The 20,535-nt window shown below is 42.2% G+C and overlaps 2 protein-coding genes across 7 annotated transcripts in view; one reads left to right on the plus strand and one right to left on the minus strand.

Moving 5' to 3' along the window:
- Positions 1–6,660, plus strand: part of LOC112146979 (perforin-1) — a 35,183-nt gene extending 28,523 nt beyond the window's left edge. For both annotated transcript variants that reach the window (XM_024273082.2, XM_024273083.2), the window contains exons 2-5: positions 1,161–1,723; positions 1,802–1,940; positions 4,736–4,947; positions 5,043–6,660. In XM_024273082.2, coding sequence (XP_024128850.1) covers positions 1,191–1,723; positions 1,802–1,940; positions 4,736–4,947; positions 5,043–5,907 — 1,749 coding nt within the window. In that variant the 5' untranslated portion in view covers positions 1,161–1,190 and the 3' untranslated portion in view covers positions 5,908–6,660. The remainder of the gene's footprint in view (positions 1–1,160; positions 1,724–1,801; positions 1,941–4,735; positions 4,948–5,042) is intronic.
- A 138-nt stretch (positions 6,661–6,798) lies between these two features.
- The window catches only part of LOC112146583 (glycine-rich cell wall structural protein), a 30,838-nt gene continuing 17,101 nt past the window's right edge, over positions 6,799–20,535 (minus strand). For 4 of the 5 annotated variants that reach the window (XM_036213132.1, XM_036213131.1, XM_036213133.1 and 1 more), the window contains 16 exons: positions 19,062–19,106; positions 14,943–15,758; positions 13,742–13,804; positions 13,626–13,673; positions 12,115–12,168; positions 11,940–11,969; positions 11,827–11,862; positions 9,940–9,999; positions 9,645–9,689; positions 9,529–9,570; positions 9,319–9,381; positions 7,921–7,995; positions 7,654–7,686; positions 7,479–7,517; positions 7,173–7,229; positions 6,799–7,097 (listed from right to left, as the gene is read on the minus strand). In XM_036213132.1, the coding sequence (XP_036069025.1) occupies positions 7,093–7,097; positions 7,173–7,229; positions 7,479–7,517; positions 7,654–7,686; positions 7,921–7,995; positions 9,319–9,381; positions 9,529–9,570; positions 9,645–9,689; positions 9,940–9,999; positions 11,827–11,862; positions 11,940–11,969; positions 12,115–12,168; positions 13,626–13,673; positions 13,742–13,804; positions 14,943–15,758; positions 19,062–19,106 (1,511 nt within the window). In that variant the 3' untranslated portion in view covers positions 6,799–7,092. The remainder of the gene's footprint in view (positions 7,098–7,172; positions 7,230–7,478; positions 7,518–7,653; positions 7,687–7,920; positions 7,996–9,318; positions 9,382–9,528; positions 9,571–9,644; positions 9,690–9,939; positions 10,000–11,826; positions 11,863–11,939; positions 11,970–12,114; positions 12,169–13,625; positions 13,674–13,741; positions 13,805–14,942; positions 15,759–19,061; positions 19,107–20,535) is intronic. The other variant, XM_036213134.1, reaches the window with a different exon arrangement.

Here is a 20,535-nt window from a genome sequence, read left to right on the forward strand (position 1 = left end):
TGGTTTTCTGGCTTGTTTGTTTGCTGGTCGGTTGGTTGGTTTGTTGGTTGGTTGTTTTGTTGGATGGTTGGTTTGTTGGTTGGTTGTTTTGTTTGTTGGTTGGTTTGTTGGATGGTTAGTTGGTTGATTTAGTTAATTTCAAGCGTGGATTGTGGACAATACAGGACAAAACTCATATTTTTCAAACTCATTGCAGAAATAATGTAAGGCATTGATTAGAAAATAAAAAACAAAAAATAAAAAATAAAAACAAAGACACATTTGTGTCACGTTTGATTCATTAAATATAGTAATTATTTGCTAAGGTAAATTAGAGTTTGATTGCTTGAAAAGGAGTGTGAAGAAGCGAACTTAGATAATCCCAGCTCTACTTAGTTACTTCATTTTAAAGTTTGCAAAGTTTTGGTAATCCATTTCTGATCAGATCAAATGCAAGTTTTTTTTTTCAAGTACCAAAGTTGAGAGCTTGTTGGTTATTGATTAATCTCACAAAACATCCTCAGTAACATGATCATTTTGAATGATCTGACCTGGAGATGATTATTCATGCTTCGCTTTTCTTCTCGTTGAGATTATGGAATTCACTTTTTTTACTTGTTTATCAAAAGCTCTTTAACACGTCTGCAACTCGTTCTAAACTCTGCAGCAAGGCTTTTAACAAGACCCAATAAACAACACATACGACTCCTTTACAGCCCACCTTACATTGATTTATACTTCAATTTAGAGAGGATTTAAAGATTTACCTCTAGTTTTTAGAGCCTCGCATGACAAACTCCTACATACATCCCCACTCTTCGACCTTCAAACTCTGAGGTCAAACCAAAAACTTTGACAAATCTCAAAAACTCAAGATAAAACCAGAGGGGACGTAGCTTTTCGAGTTATCGGTCGTCGTCTTTTGAACGCCGTTATTGTTACGACGGACTAAAAGTCAGGTCAAGACATTTTTATTCAGCCTTTGACTGTGTTTTACTTGTTCTTAAGTGTTTTTTTTTACTTTTTTCTGTGGTACATGTATGATATCTAGTTGTAATTGAATGTTTTTACTATTGTAAAGCGCTTTGTATTTTACTTTCTTACTCATTTTACAGCCTCATACTTGAGCTCGTGTAAGAGACTCGTTCTATCCCAACAAGCTTTCCCTTTTTCTTTTTTAGGAACTCTCGATCATACAACTAAGCAGCAACATGTTCCCGAGGCACATCTTCATCCTCACACTCTTCCTCTTGTGCTTCCCTCACTGCACACGTCAGTCGTGCACGGACGGGACGCCCAAAGACTGCAAGGAGGCAGAGTTCGCTCCTGGTTCCAATTTGGCCGGAGAAGGCTTCGACATCACTAAAATGGAGCGTAAGGGGGCTTTTGTGCTCGACATGTCTCAGTGGAAACGCAAGGATAAAGCTTGCACCCTGTGTAGCAACCCTTACTTGGAGAACAAAAGGCAGAAGTTGCCTCTTTCTGTGGTGGATTGGAGGGCGAAGCATTCCTGCAGTGGCAAAGTGTCCAGCAAACTTCACAAATCCAGCGAGTCTCTGGTCGATTCCAGCACCTCTTCTGTTGAAAACAACTGGAAGGTGGATCTAGAAATGAATGGGGCTGACAAAAGCGGGTCGGTGATGCTGGCTGGAACACAGTCCAGGTTGGCTGAATATGCAATGGACAAAACAAAAAGTGACAAGTTTAGCTTTTCTAGTAACAGCATAACCTGTGAGTATTACAGGTAAGAAAGGACTCGAGTGAAGATGCTTTCTACTCAGTCTGTGAACACAAATCAAACACTGTTTGTATTCTCGTGCAGCTACAGAGTGTCGAGCGGACCCAGGATGCACCGAGAGTTCCGCAAAGCCATCAAGGAGCTTCCTAAGGAATACAGCCAACAATACAAGAAAAGATTTACCAAATTCATTGATAAGTTTGGTACTCATTATATTACAAAGGTGAGGGAAAATATAAGGTGAATGTTCCCTAAACCTGTCAGAAATCGGTCCTCTGCCTCCCCCTCTGGCATCAGCAGGATCTATCACCTGAATACTAGCACTTCCTGGTCTCCACACTACACTTCCCATCAGCCCCTGCTTTCACTCCCAGAAGCCCCACAGCTGTTCTTGTTTGTGCCTCTCTGTCTGCATCACTGAGCGTTCTCATCCTGACCAGATCTTCTGTATCATCTGACTCTTCTTTGTCTTTAACTTTGATTGTTTGCTGCCTGCCCTGACCTTCACTTGGACCCTGACCACTCTGGTTGTTCTCCAATAGCCTCATGCTTGCTTTGGACCTCTGCCTCCCTGACCCTGATTTAGCTTTGTGGACTTCTAGCTTTGCTTCAGTCCTGCTCTCCTGTCTGTGCCAATAAAACCTGCTGCACGTGGATCCAGCTGTCTGCCTGTTTTTAGACAAAACCTTAGTCGCAACTGCCCTGACTGGTGGATACGGCTGTCTGCGGGGAAAAATAGACAAATCTGTACTGGCGTGTAAATAGCATCCATGAAATTTTAAGATCGTAGACCACTCTGCTGTGTTGCATGAGGAGTCCTCCTCAAAACCATCTGTTAGTTTACACAGTCTCTGTTGCATCTTCAGTCTGACCCTTCTGCCCCTTGGTTCCCGAAGGATTGGTTTGTCCTGCGACTCCCTGCATCAACATCCAAAACTTTGGATGACCTTTCCTTCCTCTCTGAGTTCTTCTAAAATCAGTTTTGCTTCATAAATAATATCATGCTTTTGTACTTCTAAGGTTAAAGTTTCGTCATCCATTGCAAAAATGGACAGTGGTTCTATCTGCCATGTTAACGTGCTTAATTGTGTTGGCATGTCACCTTAAACATATTATTATTTATTTTATTTTTTTTAAACCTGGACCTATTTCTTGTTTCCACGGCTTTTTGCCATGAAATTGATGTTACAACGAACAAACCCATACAGGCATTCCAGTATGCGACTAAATGGGTGCCTTTGCCATTGGCTCAAGGTTACCCCTGTACCGGTGGTTGACCCGTCGGTAGACATCTTGAAGGGAATGCAGGTGTGTCCTGGAGTTCCCTTGAAGTGTTTGGGGCCACCTCAAAGGACGTCATGAAGATGGAAAGTACCATTGCTGTTGTGAGGCATGTGTATTGTGAAGTATTTGTGAGAATAATGTAAGTTGTACAAACATATGAACTACAGATGATGCCGTTGTATGGTGTCCTTACCAACGAATTCTTACTCCCAAATCGTCATGCATGGATGTATGGTTTGGGCCGCCTCCGCATCAAGTTTTTCATTTTGGGTGTCCTAAATGTTTGGAAAACATGTAAAACACTGGTCCTTGAGGCCTGGATTTGGACACCCTTGCTGTAGAGTGTAAATGTTCTATGGACAATTTTTCTATGGGCATGCTGCGGGTAATAGGACATTGCAAAAACGTTTACATCACACATGTTTTGGGTGTCTCTATCTCATAGTTTTTTGACGTGCTGGCTGTTCCCATTAAATCAGGGGTCCCTAACCTCTAGGCCGTGAACCGGTACCAGTCCAAGGGAAAAAATACATATCCTCAACCCTCGGGATACGGACTGATACCGGGTTAGGGTGCTAGTCTGGCTACCTAGCGAACCCACATGGCTCCCATATGGTTTACTTTTGGGCGGAATTGGTGGGCCTTTGGTGGGTTTGTCCAAAGGTAAACCATATGGGGCCCACATTGAAATGTTTGCTGGGATGTACCCTAACCTGGTACCGATTCCGAGTCTGTTACCGCATCAGGTATCGTGTCTTGTCTCAAGGGCTAGGGACTCCTGATTTAATTTAAACAGCCAGCACGTCAAAAATGATGATTTCCGGACACCCAAAATGTCAAAAGTGATGCAGAGGGGGCCCAAACATACATCCATGTATGATGAGCTGGAAATGAGAATGAAGAACACGTCGTTATTAAGGTGCGAGTACTGGCTCCTTACTGACCACGCACTACAAGCACAGGGTGTGCCAGTGATATATAAGTACCCATAGGATGACCACATAAATTGTGTTCTAATTTTCGAATTTCTTACAGATAGGCTGCATGCAAGGTCCATGTCATGAGCGTGCATTCATTATTTGAACAGAACTAATGGGTCTCTTGTCCATGCACAGAGTTGGGGAGTTGAAAAAACAAAAAATCCACATGACACACTTGCATCTCCCCTATTTCACCCTCACTTACCCCTGTGTGAAATATAAGTTTTTGCTATGTCCTGTCGCCCGCAGCATGCCCGTAGAAAAATTGCCTGTAGAACATTTTCACTCCACAGCAAGGGTGTCCAAATCCAGGCCTCGATGACCTTTGTCCTACATGTTTTCCAATCAACCTGCCATTGAAGCTCCTTGTTGGTTAAACACACCTGATCCAGATGAACAACAACAGATGAGGCTGGGTCTCCTGATAACCAGCAGGACAGGGTTTGGACACCACGGCTCTCTAAGGCTCACCCAGCGGTCTACGATCAACAACAGTCCGTATCCACTAAAAAATGCAGTTGTGACCAAGGCTTTAGTCACTTTTGTTTTGGGTTTTATTCTGTTTACACCCTAAGTCATATCAAACAAGTTTCAACCATCTCAACAGCTTTTTTTCTTTCCCTGATGATAGTTTGTGTCTTCTTGCTTTGTTTGCTTCTCCTCAGTGATGTTCTCAGTCTGTGATTTCAGGTTTCTTTTAAAGTTTGCCTTGAATCTATAAAATTGCTTCACGGTGTTGAATTTTCTGCTCCAGGTGAAACTGGGGGGCAAAGTTGACACCGTGACCAGCATCAGGCAGTGCGAGGCCAGCCTGCAGGGTCTCACCTCCGAGGAGGTTCAGATGTGTCTGGAAGCTGAGGCATCTGCAAACATCAAAGTTAACGCAAAAGCAGAAGTGAAGCACTGCAAGAAAGATACCAGCAAGATGGAGAACAAGGACACGTTCTCAGACCTCTTCAGGGACAGGTATGGCACCTTTTCTCTTACATTTCCCTCAATGTTATCAGCATTTCTTTAAAAACAACAGCTTTGCTCAACTGCTGAACCTTTCTTACCATCAGACTGACAGAAATCAGAGGCGGTCACACCACAGAACCAGACCTTCTGTTCTCTGCTAACAAAAATCCATCCGCCTACAAGGAATGGTTGACCAGCGTGCCGCAATATCCCGACATCCTGTCATACTCTCTCGACTCTCTTCATGAGTTACTCAGTCCGAAAGACCCTGCCAGGAAAAACCTTCGTTCCGCCATCAGTCATTACATCCTGGAGAAAGGCCTCATGAAGAACTGCAGCGAACCCTGCAAGGCCGGAATCAAGAGCGACTCAAGAGATTCGTGTGTCTGCCTGTGCCACAACGAGCCCGCTGTGAACCCAGACTGCTGTCCAACCCGGAAGGGCATGGCCCGGGTCATCATTACTATACAGCGAGCCTTCAATCTCTGGGGGGACCACTCCACCGCCACAGACGGCTATGTGAAGGTCCTGATCAACAATCAGCAGGTTCATCGCACTCCTGTTATCAACAACAACAACAATCCACACTGGGAGTACACCCTCGACCTGGGCTCGCAGGATCTGTCCTCCTCCAAGATCGTCCGCTTTGAAGTTTGGGATCAGGACAGTGGCTGGGACGACGACCTTCTGGGAGCGTGCGAGCAAGTTCTGACTTCCGGAGGGAAGCAGGATGTGTGCGCCATGCAGAACGGCAAATTCTACTACAAATGGGAGGTGAAGTGTGCTCCAAGTCTGGGAGGAAAGTCGTGCATGGACTATCAGCCTTCACCCATGAATCAAAATCTGAGGAAGCTGTACAAATCCCGACACGCTCATCCCATTCCAGAGTCTGTTCTGTTGAGCATGGGGGTGTTTGTGGATGAAAGTCGCTCATCCAGGAATCTCACTCACAACTTAACTGAAAAGTAAACATCAAAGTTATGAGTGGCTGCCGAACACCACCAGGTTGGACCATAACATGCCAACAGTGAACATTCAGTCCTAGACCCAATCTGAAGTCTTCCCTTCTCCCTACCCCTACATTTGAAGGGGGAGTTTACGTGTAAGTGTGTCCGGGAAATGTATTTTTAAATCCGACCTTCCAAATGGAGGGATATAAAGTCCTCCCCTTGAGAATAAACCGCTCAGAGGCGCTTTTCTTCACATGAGTGGGTTCTGAAGCACAGATCTTAAACTTAAATGTAAGTAATGACTTTTTGTTGTAGAATGACCTTTATAAAGTTATAAAACCATGTATATTCAAGCACTGGAAGCTCCATGCTAAAGCTAGTGGGCTGGCAATTATTGATGACGTCATTGATGAAAGTAATGTCCGAAATATGAGACACAATTTTATTAGAACTCTCCGTTTGGAGACCCAAATGAAGGGGAAGGGCCAAGGGCTAGGGAGAAGGGAAGAATTCAAATTCGGCCCTAGAGTCTTTCAAGAATCCACCAGAACTTAATCTTTGTTTAACTTTATCACTGTGGCCAATATCTGTCATTTTCTCTTTCTAACCTTAATTTCATCTTTAAGGATATATTCTTAAAAAAGCATGTCTGCAAAACTGTTCAAATCCTTTTCATATTTAACTTAATAAATATAAAATGTTTGATGTATTTAATAATGTGTGTTTTTCTGGTTTTGTGTTTGTATTTTTAGAATAAAGTCAAAACATCTCAGCTGTTTGTGTTCAGTTTGGTGTTTTTAGTGGGGCACTCAGAGAGGTCTGATGTGTGAAGGGAAGTGGTTCTGCTTCCTGTGCACTGACAAAAACAGGGCTGCATGTTCATGTAAACTTCACCACCACTGGACGAGCATCATTTTGTCGTTTCATTTATTGGTTCAAAACAGAAAAATGACAACAACAATCTTTTTAAAAACACAGACTTTCTGCCCTTCTGTTCAAAAATCACCACCAGCTCTGACAGAAGAGGACAGAAATGAGCCGGCGGGGCACAAAAGGATTCCATTTCAACCTTTTTCTTTAGCAAACAATAAAAATGAGAGTCAAACATCAACGTACAAAGAAATAAAAGCTAAAAAGACAAAGACAAACTAAACTAAAACACACATGAACAGTTAAAAAGCATCACTGTTGGAGGTCTTGGAGTTCAGCCTGTGTAGAGACACAAATTCAGGAGTTTAGGTGTTTGTTTTTTGCCAAAAAACTTTTATTTTTTGGGTCTGTCACCTTTGTAACCGTTCCCCAGCCCGCCGTTCACTCCTCCATATTTGCTCTGCTGCTGCCCTGTAAGAACGTCCACAAACAAGCAGAAAAAAATTAAATAATTAACATACTACAAGTGAATCCTTTCATGTAAATACCAAACAAAGATGAAAGCTTTTTCTTAGAGTGAAAAATCTGTTTATATCTAAAAGGACGCTGAAAGCCGAAGTAGAACAACATGTATTGAGCCACCTTTTGAAAGAACGTTGTGAAATGACTAATGAGCCTGAGTTCTTCAGAAAAGAGGAAGAACCTGTTCGAATGTCTCACCCAAGGCCTCTTGAGCTGCTCCGAGCTGCACACCAAAACCTGAACAAAGTCAGAAACCGCAATTTTGAAACCAGCAGTTAAACATACCCGTGGGTTCATGAAAGGAAGGTATACTGTTCGGGGAAGAGGGGTGGCACCTCTGTCAAGATTCTAGAGAATGTTTTTGCAACTCTACCTGCTTGCTGAGCTCCAAATCCTTCAGTAGCTCCTGAAATAGCAGTTAAAGACAAGCAGAGACATGCATGACGAGTCAGACAGGAGACATGCAAACAAAAAAAAACCCTATCAGAGTTTCTTTACATTATCTGCACAGTTTCTGCTGTGACTCCTTTGCCACAAGTCGTGGTTTTCACGACAAACTTGGCAACACCCACAGCAGCAGACGTCTATTTTCCATTGCGTTTCACACGTTTGCTATGAGCGGATAACTTCTCTTTCTCACCATATTTGCTGGCGGTTTTGGTCCCTTCAGCGGCGAGGCCGAGCTGCTGAGCGGCGTACGGGTAGCCTGCGTCACCTACGGCAACGACAGGCGACGAGCTGTTAGCAAAGCTGTGATGTTGTGAGAAACACGTCACCAAGCTGCACGAAAACTGACTTCAGTTCAAACGGGAGCAGCTTTTTCAGTACAAACATCTACAGATGATGCAGTCTATGATCTGTAGACTTGACACCCTCCTTTCACAGCTAAATGAACCCAGCCAGCGAAGCCAAGTGGGGCCAATATAGTTTAAAAGTGGGCAGAAAATTGGGTTTGTCCACAGTTTCTGTGATGACCCCACATGTGTTTGCCCACATCAGTTTAAATGGACACTCAGTGGATTGGCTCACTGGGCTAGCCAGCCTCCGAGTGGATGGCATAGCATGCTAGCGAGCTCCACTGTATCGAGCTAGCAAGCACCACTATAGCTAGCTCCTTTGTAGGGAGTTAGCAAGCTCCGTTGTAGAGAGCTAGGAAGAACCGCTGTAGCAAGTTCCACAGGATCGAGCTGGCGAGCGCAGTTGCAGCATGTTAGCGAGCACCGCTGTAGCGAGCGCCATTGTAGCAACCTAGCAAGCTCCTCTGCAGCAAGCTAGCGAGCTCAGCAATATCCAGCTAGCAAGCACCGCTGGAGTTCCATTGTAGCGAGTTAGCAAGCTCCGCTGTATCAAGATAGCGAGCTCAACTATAGAGAACCAACGAGCACCGCTGAACCAAGGAAGCGAGCTCCACTGTATTAAGCTAGCAAGCACTACTGTTTTAAGCTAGCAAGCTCTACTGCAGGAAGCTAGCAAGCTCAGCTATATCGAGCTAGCAAGCTCCGCTGTATCAATCTAGCGTGCTCAGCTATATCGAGCTAGCAAGCTCCGCTGTAGAGAGCTAGCAAACACTGATGTTTTGAGCTAGCAAGCTCACTGCAGGAAGCTAGCAAGCTCTGCTGTATCGAGCTAGAGAGCTTAGCTATATCAAGCTAACAAGCACCGCTGTATCGAGCTAGCGAACTCAGCTACATCGAGCCAGCGAGCACCGTTGTAGCAAGCCAGCAAGCTCCTCAGTCTCAAGTCAGCTCGCTCCAGCATGTTAACGGACTCCGCTGTAGTGAGCTAGTGAGCTAGCGATCTCCACTGTAGCAATCTTGTGAGCTCCGCTCTCTACTGGACGGCTGGCTAACGTAGCGAGACGACCCACTGCGGGTCCACTTAAGCCATTGTTTGCAAACACAGGTGGGACCACCACAGAAACTGTGGACAAACCCACATTTTCTGTCCTCTTTTAAACCTTTTGGGGCCCCCCTGGCCTTTGCTGGTTGGGAAGCTGTGGAGACGCAGGGATGAGCTTGTCTGAGCTTGTCTTACTCACCCTCCAGCGCCGCAGGAATCAGCGGAGTATTTCCATACGGAGCCTGAGCAGCTGCTCCTCCTGCTGTGAGAAAGAAATATCGTTCAGTCAGACTGACTCATATCTCCAGCCACACTTTTACCATGACATCCACTCTGATTCAACTCTGACTGAAGCTCATCAGGCCGTCCCACTATGACTGAGTCATAGTGGGACAACAGCAGAACTCACCGTATTTTCCACCAGCTGATTCCAGTCCGGCACCGAGAGCTCCTACGAGGAAGATGAGACAGCTCATTAGTGTGGACGTCCCTTCATGATGCCACAATAATGTGTGTTATCCTCACCAAACGCTCCCTGAACCGGAGCAGCATAACCTCCTGCGCCCAGCGCTAAAAAAAACATGAAAACCGTCGTTGTGTTTTCACCAAAAAAAGGGCTTAAATGTTATTTAAAGCATCTAGAAGTGCAGAAAACCAGAAACGCTGGAATAAAGCGCTCAGCTTCATTCAAAACGCTACAGCCAGAAGATCTGGATCTGTGTTAGACACCCAGCCTGTGATTCTTCAAGCTGCCACACATCTCAGCTCCAGCAGCTACAGGTTAGTGCCCACACCGGTTAGAGCAGCAGCTTGGTGTTACCTTTGCTCTTCCCTGTTTTGTACTCAGCACCATCAGCTAACTCTGCAGGGTAATCAAGCCCTGAAACAGAGTTCTCATTAGCGGTAGAGTGGAGGAAATAAGAATTTGATCTCTTGCTGATTTGGTAGGTTAACAAGATATTGACAGTTTGTCATTTTAACGGTTGGTTCATTTGAACAGTGAGAGAAATTGCAGAGAAAAATGGAGAAATTGACGAATTTATCTAAATGTATTTGTAACTATTAAGAGTTCTGGTTCACACAGACCAATATACTCTCCTAACCAATCTGTCACCTTAATTGAATGTCCACAGAATTCTATATAAATATATAACCCATATATATAAACCGTGTTCGACAAATGTCCCCGTATGGATTCTAAGAATGGACAGTGGCAGTGGGATGGCAGCTCAGGGGCAGGGGGGTGGCTGGAGGGCGGCAGTCTGAAATTGGACGATTATCAGACTATTTTGGGGACCATGTGGCTGCTTTTCAGTAAGCGGTCCACTCCTGGCCGGTTCAGAATGGTCCAGGCAATTAAAGTGAGCGCTTCCAATGAGTATTGGACCATCAAGGCGCATGTAGACCGATGACGTAGATGTGCAACTACGGCATAAGGGAATAGCAGGAATGGAGGTCTTTTATCTGTCCCTTTTTTATCATATTTGGGTTATGGTACTTTGTGTTCAATTATCACACTGTTGCCTTCCTGCCACCGGACCTCCACCACACAACCTCCAAATGTGTTCAAGCAGCCGCTGCCTGAAGTCAAAATATCATCCAGTCACCACTAAAATCTAACTTTTTCTTAAAACCTCTGCTGCCACCGCTCGCATTTATAAATGTTACAAAAATATAAATTTTCTTGCATGGTTTGGCCGGGGTTCACTTTATAGTCGGGTGCAACTAATTTGTGATTAAAAAAGAAAAAAAAAAGGCTCATGTTCTTGTTTTTTCCCACGAACAACCACTAGAGGGCACTGTGGGTGTGTGTTTTAGTATTTGCTACCAGAGAAAGAACGCCGCCCACAGTGGGGTTGTTCTAAATTTAGGCTCTGTCCAAATTCCCCCCCAATCCCTAACGACGAAAAAACTATATAGTGCTCTATAGGCAATTCAGACACTTTTCTTTCGTTTTCTAAGCACAGGATATGACATCACCAATTTCACGAAGTGAAATACGGATAAAAACGAACATTTCACAACGTTTATTTATGACTCCACTGTGTTCTGATGGTTAAAATGTGGATGGTTTATTCAGATATTACATTTAAACATGTTTTTTGTTTGAAATTGTTGAAACTGCAATGCATTGTGGTCTATATTCACTAATCTAGTGAGCATCAATGCTCGCTAGTTTTTCGCAAAGACTTCTGGGAAATTTCAAGTGCACTCGATATTGGAATTAGTAGATTCGGACAGCAATAAAAATGGTGAATGCAACATATAGTGAGTAGGGGGGAATTCAGACATCGCTTTAGTTATTCAAAAATGATAATTAGTATTAAACACATTTTTTTATGCTGTGGTTATCTGAATTTGTTATTTGTGCTGTGTTTCATGAAGATAAGACCCTGTTTTCCAGCAGACAGCCTAAATCCACTTCAATCAGGAAGTGGAATCACTTGAGTCGACCAATCAGCAGCAAGAAACCTCTGTGCTACAAATAAAGATTTTACCACAAAAATGAAGTCTTTTTTCAAAATTGAAATGCAAATAAATGTGTATCAATTGTTCATCAGGATCAAATGAACCTACTATTAAGATAACAGACTGACAATTTCTTTTTTTAAGGATGCAAACCTACAAAATCAGCTAATAAAATCCTAATTTCCTTCCCTGTCACTGAGTCTGTAAACTATGAGGACAGGTGAATGAACGGACTCACCAGCTCCATAACCGTTTCCGTATCCATTCCCGTAACCTGTGGACAGAAGATACCATTTATAAAACCTGCAGAGAGTTATGGAGAGTGACGTGCAAAACAAACAAGAACGAAACCTGCAGACAAAGTCTTTCCAACATCTCCACCTGCAGAGGAAACACACCAAAGTAAACAAAAGACGAGCAGCTGAGGTGAGAGCTTGACGACAGCGTCTTATCTTTAACATTCAAATCTTGTCACGTCTTTAGTTTTCATTGAAAACTGTTGAGAAATACGTGAAGTCGGACTTACCAAAGCCGTTTCCTGCCACAGCGCCGAGGTATCCGTTCACCCCGTCACCATAACCTGCGATAAAACACGTGCACGCAGCCTTTGTGTGGTGGGTTTTATCTTAGAGACATTCATGCAGCTATTTGGCTGCAGTGAACACTTTACTCAGTGGAAACATTCAAATTTGTTCTCAATTTAAAGAGAATTTTGTAGGATAAATTAATGAAATAAATGTTTTTTTCATTTGACTCTTTTCCCTTTCTAATAACCAACAGATCCACCAAACAAGAAGAGAAACAATTCTTCATTTAAGTCAGGATCATTGTAGCCTTCAAAATAAGAGATATTTTTATTCTGATTACTTTAGTACTGCTGAAAGGAAAACTGTGAGGTTCTGTTTGTGTCAAAAATATGTTTTTGTTTCCAATTCTTTGTCTTTGGTCCATTGTCTATGTCTACTGACAAGTTTATAGAACATTTGTTTACCTTTATGTACTACTAATCAATAACTTCTGCTTGTCTTAACTTTGTTAATGATTACTTTGTATTTGCTTTGTGAAGTTTCAGCTTGCTTCATGCTTAAAACTTTGTATTTGCTGTTGTCGTTGTCTCCTGTTGTAACACAGAGCTCTTAGAATGTTCCTTAGCAACCGTTGCTAGCAATTTTAGCTCCTGTCATTACACAGAGATGTCAGAACAGTCCTTAGCAACAGTTTCTAGCGTCGTTAGCTCCTGTTGTTACACAGAGCAGTCAATATGTTCCCTAGCAACACTTGCGCCATTAGCTCCTGTTGTTCCACTACGCAGTCAGAACAGTCCTTAGCAACCATTGCTAGCGTCATTAGCACCTGTCGTTACACAAAACTGTCAGTATGTTCCTTAGCAACAGTTGCTAGCGTTGTTAGCACCTGTCATTACACAGAGCTGTTAGAACAGTACTTAGCAACCGTTGCCAGCGTCATTAGCACCTGTCGTTACACAAAACTTTCAGTATGTTCCTTAGCAACAGTTGCTAGCGTTGTTAGCACCTGTCATTACACAGAGCTGTTAGAACAGTACTTAGCAACCGTTGCCAGCGTCGTTAGCTCCTGTTGTTACACAGAGCAGTCAGAACAGTCCTTAGCAACAGTAGCTAGCGTTGTTGGCTCTTGTCGTTACACAGAGCGGTCAGAATGTTGCATAGCAGCAGTTACTAGCGTCGTTAGCTCCTGTCGTTAGACAATGGACCAAAGGCAGTAGTGGACGCAAAAAAAATATATGGAACCCCATAGATAGCAGCTCCAAGAGGACAAAGAAGATGCAGGATGTGGTTTTACTATCAAATCATTCATTTAGAAGGCAAAACAGCTTCTCGGCAGCTGTCTTTGAACAAATCTGAGAGGCTAAACTTCCGTTTAGCAGCAGAAGGAGGAAGGAGATCAGAATGAAGACACCTTCACTACGTTAGAGGACGTCCTCCTGACCAATCTAAGCTTTACTTGAGATTTCAGATTCATTTCAGGTAATAATAAAAAATAAATCCACAAACGCACCTCCCAGTTTTCCGGCTGCCCCTCCCAGGTAAGCTCCCTGCCCCAAACCTGTGAACACAGGTGTTAACAAGGGGATCAGCATCAGCACCTCCACCTATGGAGCAGAGCCGACCTACCTGCTCCGTAGCCTCCAGCACCCAGACCGGCTCCCAGGTAGCTTCCTGCTGCACCCAGATAACCTGCAGAGACAGCCAGCAGATCACTGTGACGGTTTCATCCTGTCTTATGCAGCTCTACTGACTACAGGTTGGCAAAGCAGACGAAGGCACATATTAGTGCTTTTAAAGATCTGACACTGGAACACAAGACCGCTGTTAAAAGAGGAGATAAACTGCATGCAAAATGTATAAAAGTGGACTTAATGGACTTAATGCTTTTGATACAAATGTATCGAAGATGGGACATAAAAAAGTGTTTATCTAATTTAAAGGAGTCTAAATCTACCAAGAACAATAAAAATAATTCAAATAAATACATATTTGTCAACAGCAGGCATCACGTTATCTATAAATCCAATTTTGTCAATGAACAATCAAAGGAAGATGACTTTAAGAAACAGCTGGCGTCATTTTTGAGTTCAACTTAATAAAAAATCCCTTCAAGATGCACAAAAACATGTTTTACAATAAACTTTGTGCACTCAGATGTATTAACACACACATGTGCAATAATTACACAAGAAGCTGAAGTCTGGCACAACATGTGTTTGAACATAAAGGAAAATCAAGCCAACATTTGACCAAAAAAGGGTTTTTCTTTCACTTTTAGGAGTCCAACTAGTTCAGAAGTCTGTTATCTTCTGATCAAAGCTTTCATTACAATTTATTTTTTAATAAATATCATTTATGCTTCTTTTGTGGTATGAATAAAAACAGAAATATAAAAAGAAACTCATTTTCTCAACATATGTAATTATTTTTTTTACGATTGACAGAAGCTCGTATGACTTCCTTTCAAAATAAAAGACACCTTGCAGGTTGCAGACTCCTGAACTAGTTATTAAGGTCCAGAAAACATAACCTTGAACTGTGCATGTGTGACAAACATCCTAAAATGATGATGATACTCCCAAAAAATGTTAAAACACTCAAAATTATAATAATAACCAATTATTCATACATAAGTGAATCAGTTTGGGTTTATTTAGGTATCGTGGTGCATCTTTCTTTAAAAGTACATTTCCATAGACTTTTCACTGGAAGTAGACACTCAAACACACATTTCCGATCCGATGTGAACGCATCATCAAACACAGATCCCACTAGAGGAGAAGGAGATAGCGTTATGTAGATGGATGGGGAAGAAGATGGAGCTTACTTGCTGCCTGTGTTCTCCTCTCAGCCTGTCCCGGGATAGGGAGAGCTTTTGGTTTTCTTTCTATCCTCTCAGCTTGAGAAAGCGGCCTCGCCTCCTCGCCAGTAAAGCCGTGAGCTTCATGCTCTTTTCCAGCTAAAGCCAAGTCCAAACCTCGAGTGTCAGTCGGACTGTTTTTGTGTTTCGCCAGCGGTCCTTTGGCGTCCTGCCTGTCTGCCAGAGACGGAAGATAGTCTCTGCTTCCCTGAACGGAGAAGACATCGCTTCTGGGGTCTTTCGCTAGAGGTCGATAAGTTCTCTCCCTTTGCTCCAACACTTCGGACAAAGGCGATCCGCAGTTTTTAGCTTTTGGGATTTGCTGGGTGGATGGATCAAAGTCTTTGTGTAACCGTGAATAGGCAGAACCCAGAGTTCTGATGTCGTCTTTGCTAACAGGGAGGTGCCCTCTTCTGCCTCCTGGAGCTGGAGTGGCTTCAGGACCTAACGTCCCCTTTCTCCGAGGGACAAAAGCCCCATGGGGCCCTACCCCCTGAGCCCCCGAAACGTCTAGACCCAGCACTCCCAGCTGTCTGTCAAGCGGAGCTGCAGGTCTAAGATCTGAAGAGTGAAAGAGCGGATCGAGGCTTTTGACCTCGACTCCTGCATGTGACTCGGGAGGATTGGGACCGAGAACACCGGTCCTCCTCATGTCGGGCATTTCGGGTCCAGTTTTTCTGTTGAACTGGTTTCCTAGAGCTGTGCTCTTTTCTCTCTTAAGATCTGGAGCAGCTTGGCCCAGACCGGCCACACCGGGTCCCCCATTTTCTGCTGCCGCCACACCTGACAGAGAAATACCATCATGGATTCACTACTTCCTGACAGTTGGGAGACAGCAGAGTTTGCATGCTGTTTTCAATTAAAATTCTGTGATCTTCTATTAAAAAACAACCTATACAATCATCCAAAAGGGAATCTTGGTGTTTCCTGTTCTCACTAGTGCTGCCACAAATTATTATTTTAACAAAGAACTAATCACCTATTTTTTTTTTTTCTGATTAGTCAACTAATCGGGTCATGCACAAAGTGCATGTAAAACACACATTATTAGCTTTTAACTAACTGTGAATGATGTAAGCTGAATTTGGCCGCTAAAGATGCTAGTGCTGATAGCTGAAGATAATAAAATTGATAGCTAAAAACGCTGAAGCTGATAGCTCAATTTCCTGAAGCTAATAGCTGAAAAAGCTTAAATTGATTGGCAGCTGAAATATTAAGCATAGTCCAAATTAGCCTAAAAAACTGAAAAAATATAAACTAGCCAAAACAGCTAGCATGAAGCTGACATATTAACTAAACTCCAAATTAGCCTAAAAAAAAATGAAAAAAATCCTAAATTTGTCAAAATAGCTAGAACGAACCTGAACTATTAGCTAAACTCCAAATTAGCCTTAAAAAACTGGGGAAAAAAAATCCTAAATTAGCCAAAATAGCTAGCATGGAGCTGACATATTAGCTAAACTCCAATTAAGCCTGTAAAAACAAAAAAAAGAAAATCCTTAATTAGCCAAAACAGCTAGCATGTAGTTGAAATAACTCCAAATTTGTGTAAAAAAACTAAAAAAAATCCTAAATTTGCCAGAACAGCTAGCATGCGTCTAAACTAGTAGCTAAACTCCAAATCAGCCTAAAAAAACTTAAAAAATCTAAAATTAGCCAAAATAGCTAACATGGAGCTAACATATTAGCCAAACTCCAAAATAGCCTAAAAAAAACTTAATTAATTCCAAAATAGTCCAAAAAGTTAGCATAGCGCCATTATAACTTTCAACTTTACAGTAACGACTAATTGACTTTAAAATTAGCTATCAACTATATTAATAGTCGATTAGTCGACTAATGGTGGCAGCCCTAGTTCTCATTAAACAAACTTCTACAACATGAAGTTAATTCTGATTTCTGGGCGAAATTAGGAGGAAAGACGACAAAAACGTGTATCAGTGCATCGGCTCGACGATACAAACTGAAAATATGGCATTAGAACACGACAACAATGCCATCCGACACTGACAAAAGCACAAAGAGGCATCATTAGTGTCTGACACACAAATGATGCACAAAGTCCAACATGTACAGAAATGCTGTCATGGAGTTACAACAGGAGGGAGAATTAAAATGAACACTGGAAACGGATCTGTTTGTGTCGTTTCAGCAAAACTGAAACAGAACTCCTTTGGATGAAACTGAACTGTGTCTTCAGTATTTAAGGGGTAACCAAACCCTAAATCCTTTTTTTTTTTTGGCTTTTGACTGGTCATTGTAAAATTTTTCACAAATTAAGATAAACTTGTTTAATTCTTGAAAATAGTCAAAAACTGCATGTGTGCTGCCCCCTACGGGTTAAATCGAGGCATTACAGTTGAATTTTGTGATTGACAGACATCAAGATCTGCAGCTCTGCCCCCAAGCCCCGCCCCTCTGACTGGATTGTTTAATTTCGGATGTGGGTGGAGTCAGCCTCAAACTTCCCTGTTTGGTTACCCTTTAAGTTTGATGAATTAAAAACAGCTGACATGTTTTTGTAATAGAAAGTATTAAAATAAGCTAATTTTTGTGATTTCATTTCATCGGACTTCAAGCTCGACTCTAGAGTCTGGATTCACACCGGATGGGATTCACGTGGAAATGAGACGTCAAGCTTCAACGTTAAGTCAATGTACAGACGCGATCTGAGGTCTTGCAGTGAAATTTGGGCGTCGAGCACATCAACCTATCAGGGACTCAGCTTTGGGCAGGTGACATCTTCAGTAACAGGTGCCACTGGCCACCCGGTAACCCAGAAGTATATAAGCCATTCTGCACACCTGCTGCCACCGACATCCATGACCACTCCAACGATTTACAAAAAGGTTGGGCAGCGGGATGACATCTTGAAGATTCTGGTCACATGCACCCCTAAAGGGGGCTGACCCGTACAGGTGCTGCAGGTTTTAGGTTGTTTGAGTCCGGGGAGAGGAGCGTCTGCATCTCAAGGGGAGCACAGATGTCTTGCTGTCATGAAAATGGAATGTACCACTGTTGTGTGTGAGCTAAGTGTTTCGTGATTGGTGAGATAAGTGGAAGTTCCTCACATCTACGACCTACAGGTGATGCTGTCATACAGTGTCCTTAAGGTGAGGTCCGAGTCACGGCATAAGCGCCCAAAATACACTCTGACTGACTAATTTCCTCATGTCTAACAGTCTGGCTGAACCACTGACTGTACAAGAGAACTGGACCGAGTGAGTGTGACCCATTGAAAATAGTTTACTTCCGGCTCCAACCAAAGGAAGTCACTTCAGTCGGCATTTTTTTGTGATCCATCCGCCATGTTGGAGCCAGACTTCGTCAGTAAGCAGTGATTGAGTCAACATTTCTATGGGAACCAGTCTGGCCAATCAGGAGTGAGCTTGTTGGAAGGCCACTCCCCTACCACTCCCAAGTAGGCGACATAAAATCTGTCAAACGTTTTAGAAGTGGAAGCCAGCAGGCTCCACCTACTTTTATTGAGGCACCTGATTGGTCAATTTATAACTTAAATAACTTGAACAACAGAAAAAATATCAAGAAAAACTAAAGATTACAGGAAGTAAGAATGTGTATTTCATAAAAGAGAATGACTTTTTATTTCTCAAGAGAAGTCTATTGGATTTTGGCTTCTTGGAGCCAGCGGGTACTTAGTACTGCTGATTATGCATCATTTTACTACAAATGTTTTTGTACTTTAGTGGCTCAACAAACAGGTAAAAAATGCTAAACCAGAGGTGAGATTGAAAAGTAGATAAAAGTTTAAAAGTGAAGCTCAGAAAACTGGAAACTTGGCAGCATGCAGACAAACAAACAAACAAACATGGACAGACAGTGAAGACAAACTTAAGCCGTGGTAGCTTCATTGATGTTGATTCATCGTTTAATGGGCATAAAACCCAACATGAATTGAAAATGAGTCACTCCCAGACACACTAACTCAGAACCTCCACACATACAGAGCCGCAGCGGTTAAGAGTTCAAGCCGATTTATGCTCTAAAGATCCTTTTCTCAACTCCATTAAGTTTGAAGCAGAAAGAAACAAATCAGCTCAGTGATGGGATGGAGTCGACACTCACCTGGACGAGTTACAGGATAACCGACTCCTCCGAAACCTCCATATCCTGACAGGGAAACAGACAAAATCCTTACTAAAAAATAGGGCTATAAAAGTTGGCTCGTTAACGCGATTAATACGTCAAAATTAATGCGTTAATATTAATTAACCCCTTCTTACCCTGCAGCAAAATAAAACTGTCTAAATAAACTTAAAATAAAATAAACTTTTTTTCACATTCAGTGATTGAGATTTTATTAAATTGAAGAGATAATATGGTATTTATTTGTAGTTTTTGGACAAAAATTATATTTTATTTTAGTAAATAAGGTAGAGAATGAACTTCAATCTGACGGCTGTAATTAAATTGTTCTTTTTTGGGCTGCCTGGTAGAATAAGCCACATAGGAAATGGAGCGTTGAGGTCTGATGTTCCTCTAAGAACATAAAATATGTGTGGTCCAAAACAATCTGGATAGCTGAATTTATTTGTATTTTCATTCTAAAAATTTTTTTTTTTTTTGGTGTCAAATTTTATTCTTCTTGTTTTTATAAAATGACAAGTAAAAATTTCATTCTATGTTGTAAAAACAGTTTGTTAAACATTCTTGGGGTTTCCACAGGAAAATAAATCACATAAATCACATTTTTTCTGTTTTTGCATTATTTTATCTCTAGTGTTTGAATACAACATGGAAAAATGACAAAATAAGGATAGTGTCACATAGGAGAGGTTGTACTGATTAAAATTATACCAAATAAGCAACAATGTAGTTTTCAAAATTCCATCCATCCATCCATTTTCTTGACCGCTTCTTCCCTTTCGGGGTCGCGGGGTGCCGGAGCCTATCCCGGCTACTGAAGGGCGAAGGCGGGGTACACCCTGGACAGGTCGCCAGTCTGTCTCAGGGCCTCAATCACACATCCATACACTCTCACATCCACACCTAGGGGCAATTTAGAGTCACCAATTAACCTATGAAGCATGTTTTTGGACGGTGGGAGGAAGCCGGAGTCCCCGGTGAAAACCCACGCATGCACGGGGAGAACATGCAAACTCCACACAGAAAGGTCCCAGCCGGGATTCGAACCGGGGCCTTCTTCGCTGTGAGGCAAGAGCGCTAACCACTGCGCCACCGTGCAGCCCGTTTTCAAAATTGAGAATACAAAAGTAAGTTCAAAAGTAGAGAAAACTGAGTTTTAGGCCCTTAAAGGGTTAAAAATAAACAAAATTTAGCGTGTGATTTGGCAAATACTGCAACAAAAATAATTAATCGCGATTAATTTTTCCAGATGTGCGATTAATTAGTTATTTTTTTAATCGATTCCCTGTCCTATTATAAAAGCATTCCCAACTTCAGAAAATAATTTGGATCTTGAGGTTTAACTTTTCTGTGATTTATGTATTTATGTAATTTTCCTTAAAAAAATGTCACTGTTTAAGTAAGAATTACATTTAAAAATAATAGAAAATAATTCTAAAATGAAGTCTAAATT

The sequence above is a fragment of the Oryzias melastigma genome, linkage group LG8 (genome assembly GCF_002922805.2).
Source record: "Oryzias melastigma strain HK-1 linkage group LG8, ASM292280v2, whole genome shotgun sequence".
In the NCBI taxonomy this organism is placed as follows: Eukaryota; Metazoa; Chordata; class Actinopteri; order Beloniformes; family Adrianichthyidae; genus Oryzias; species Oryzias melastigma.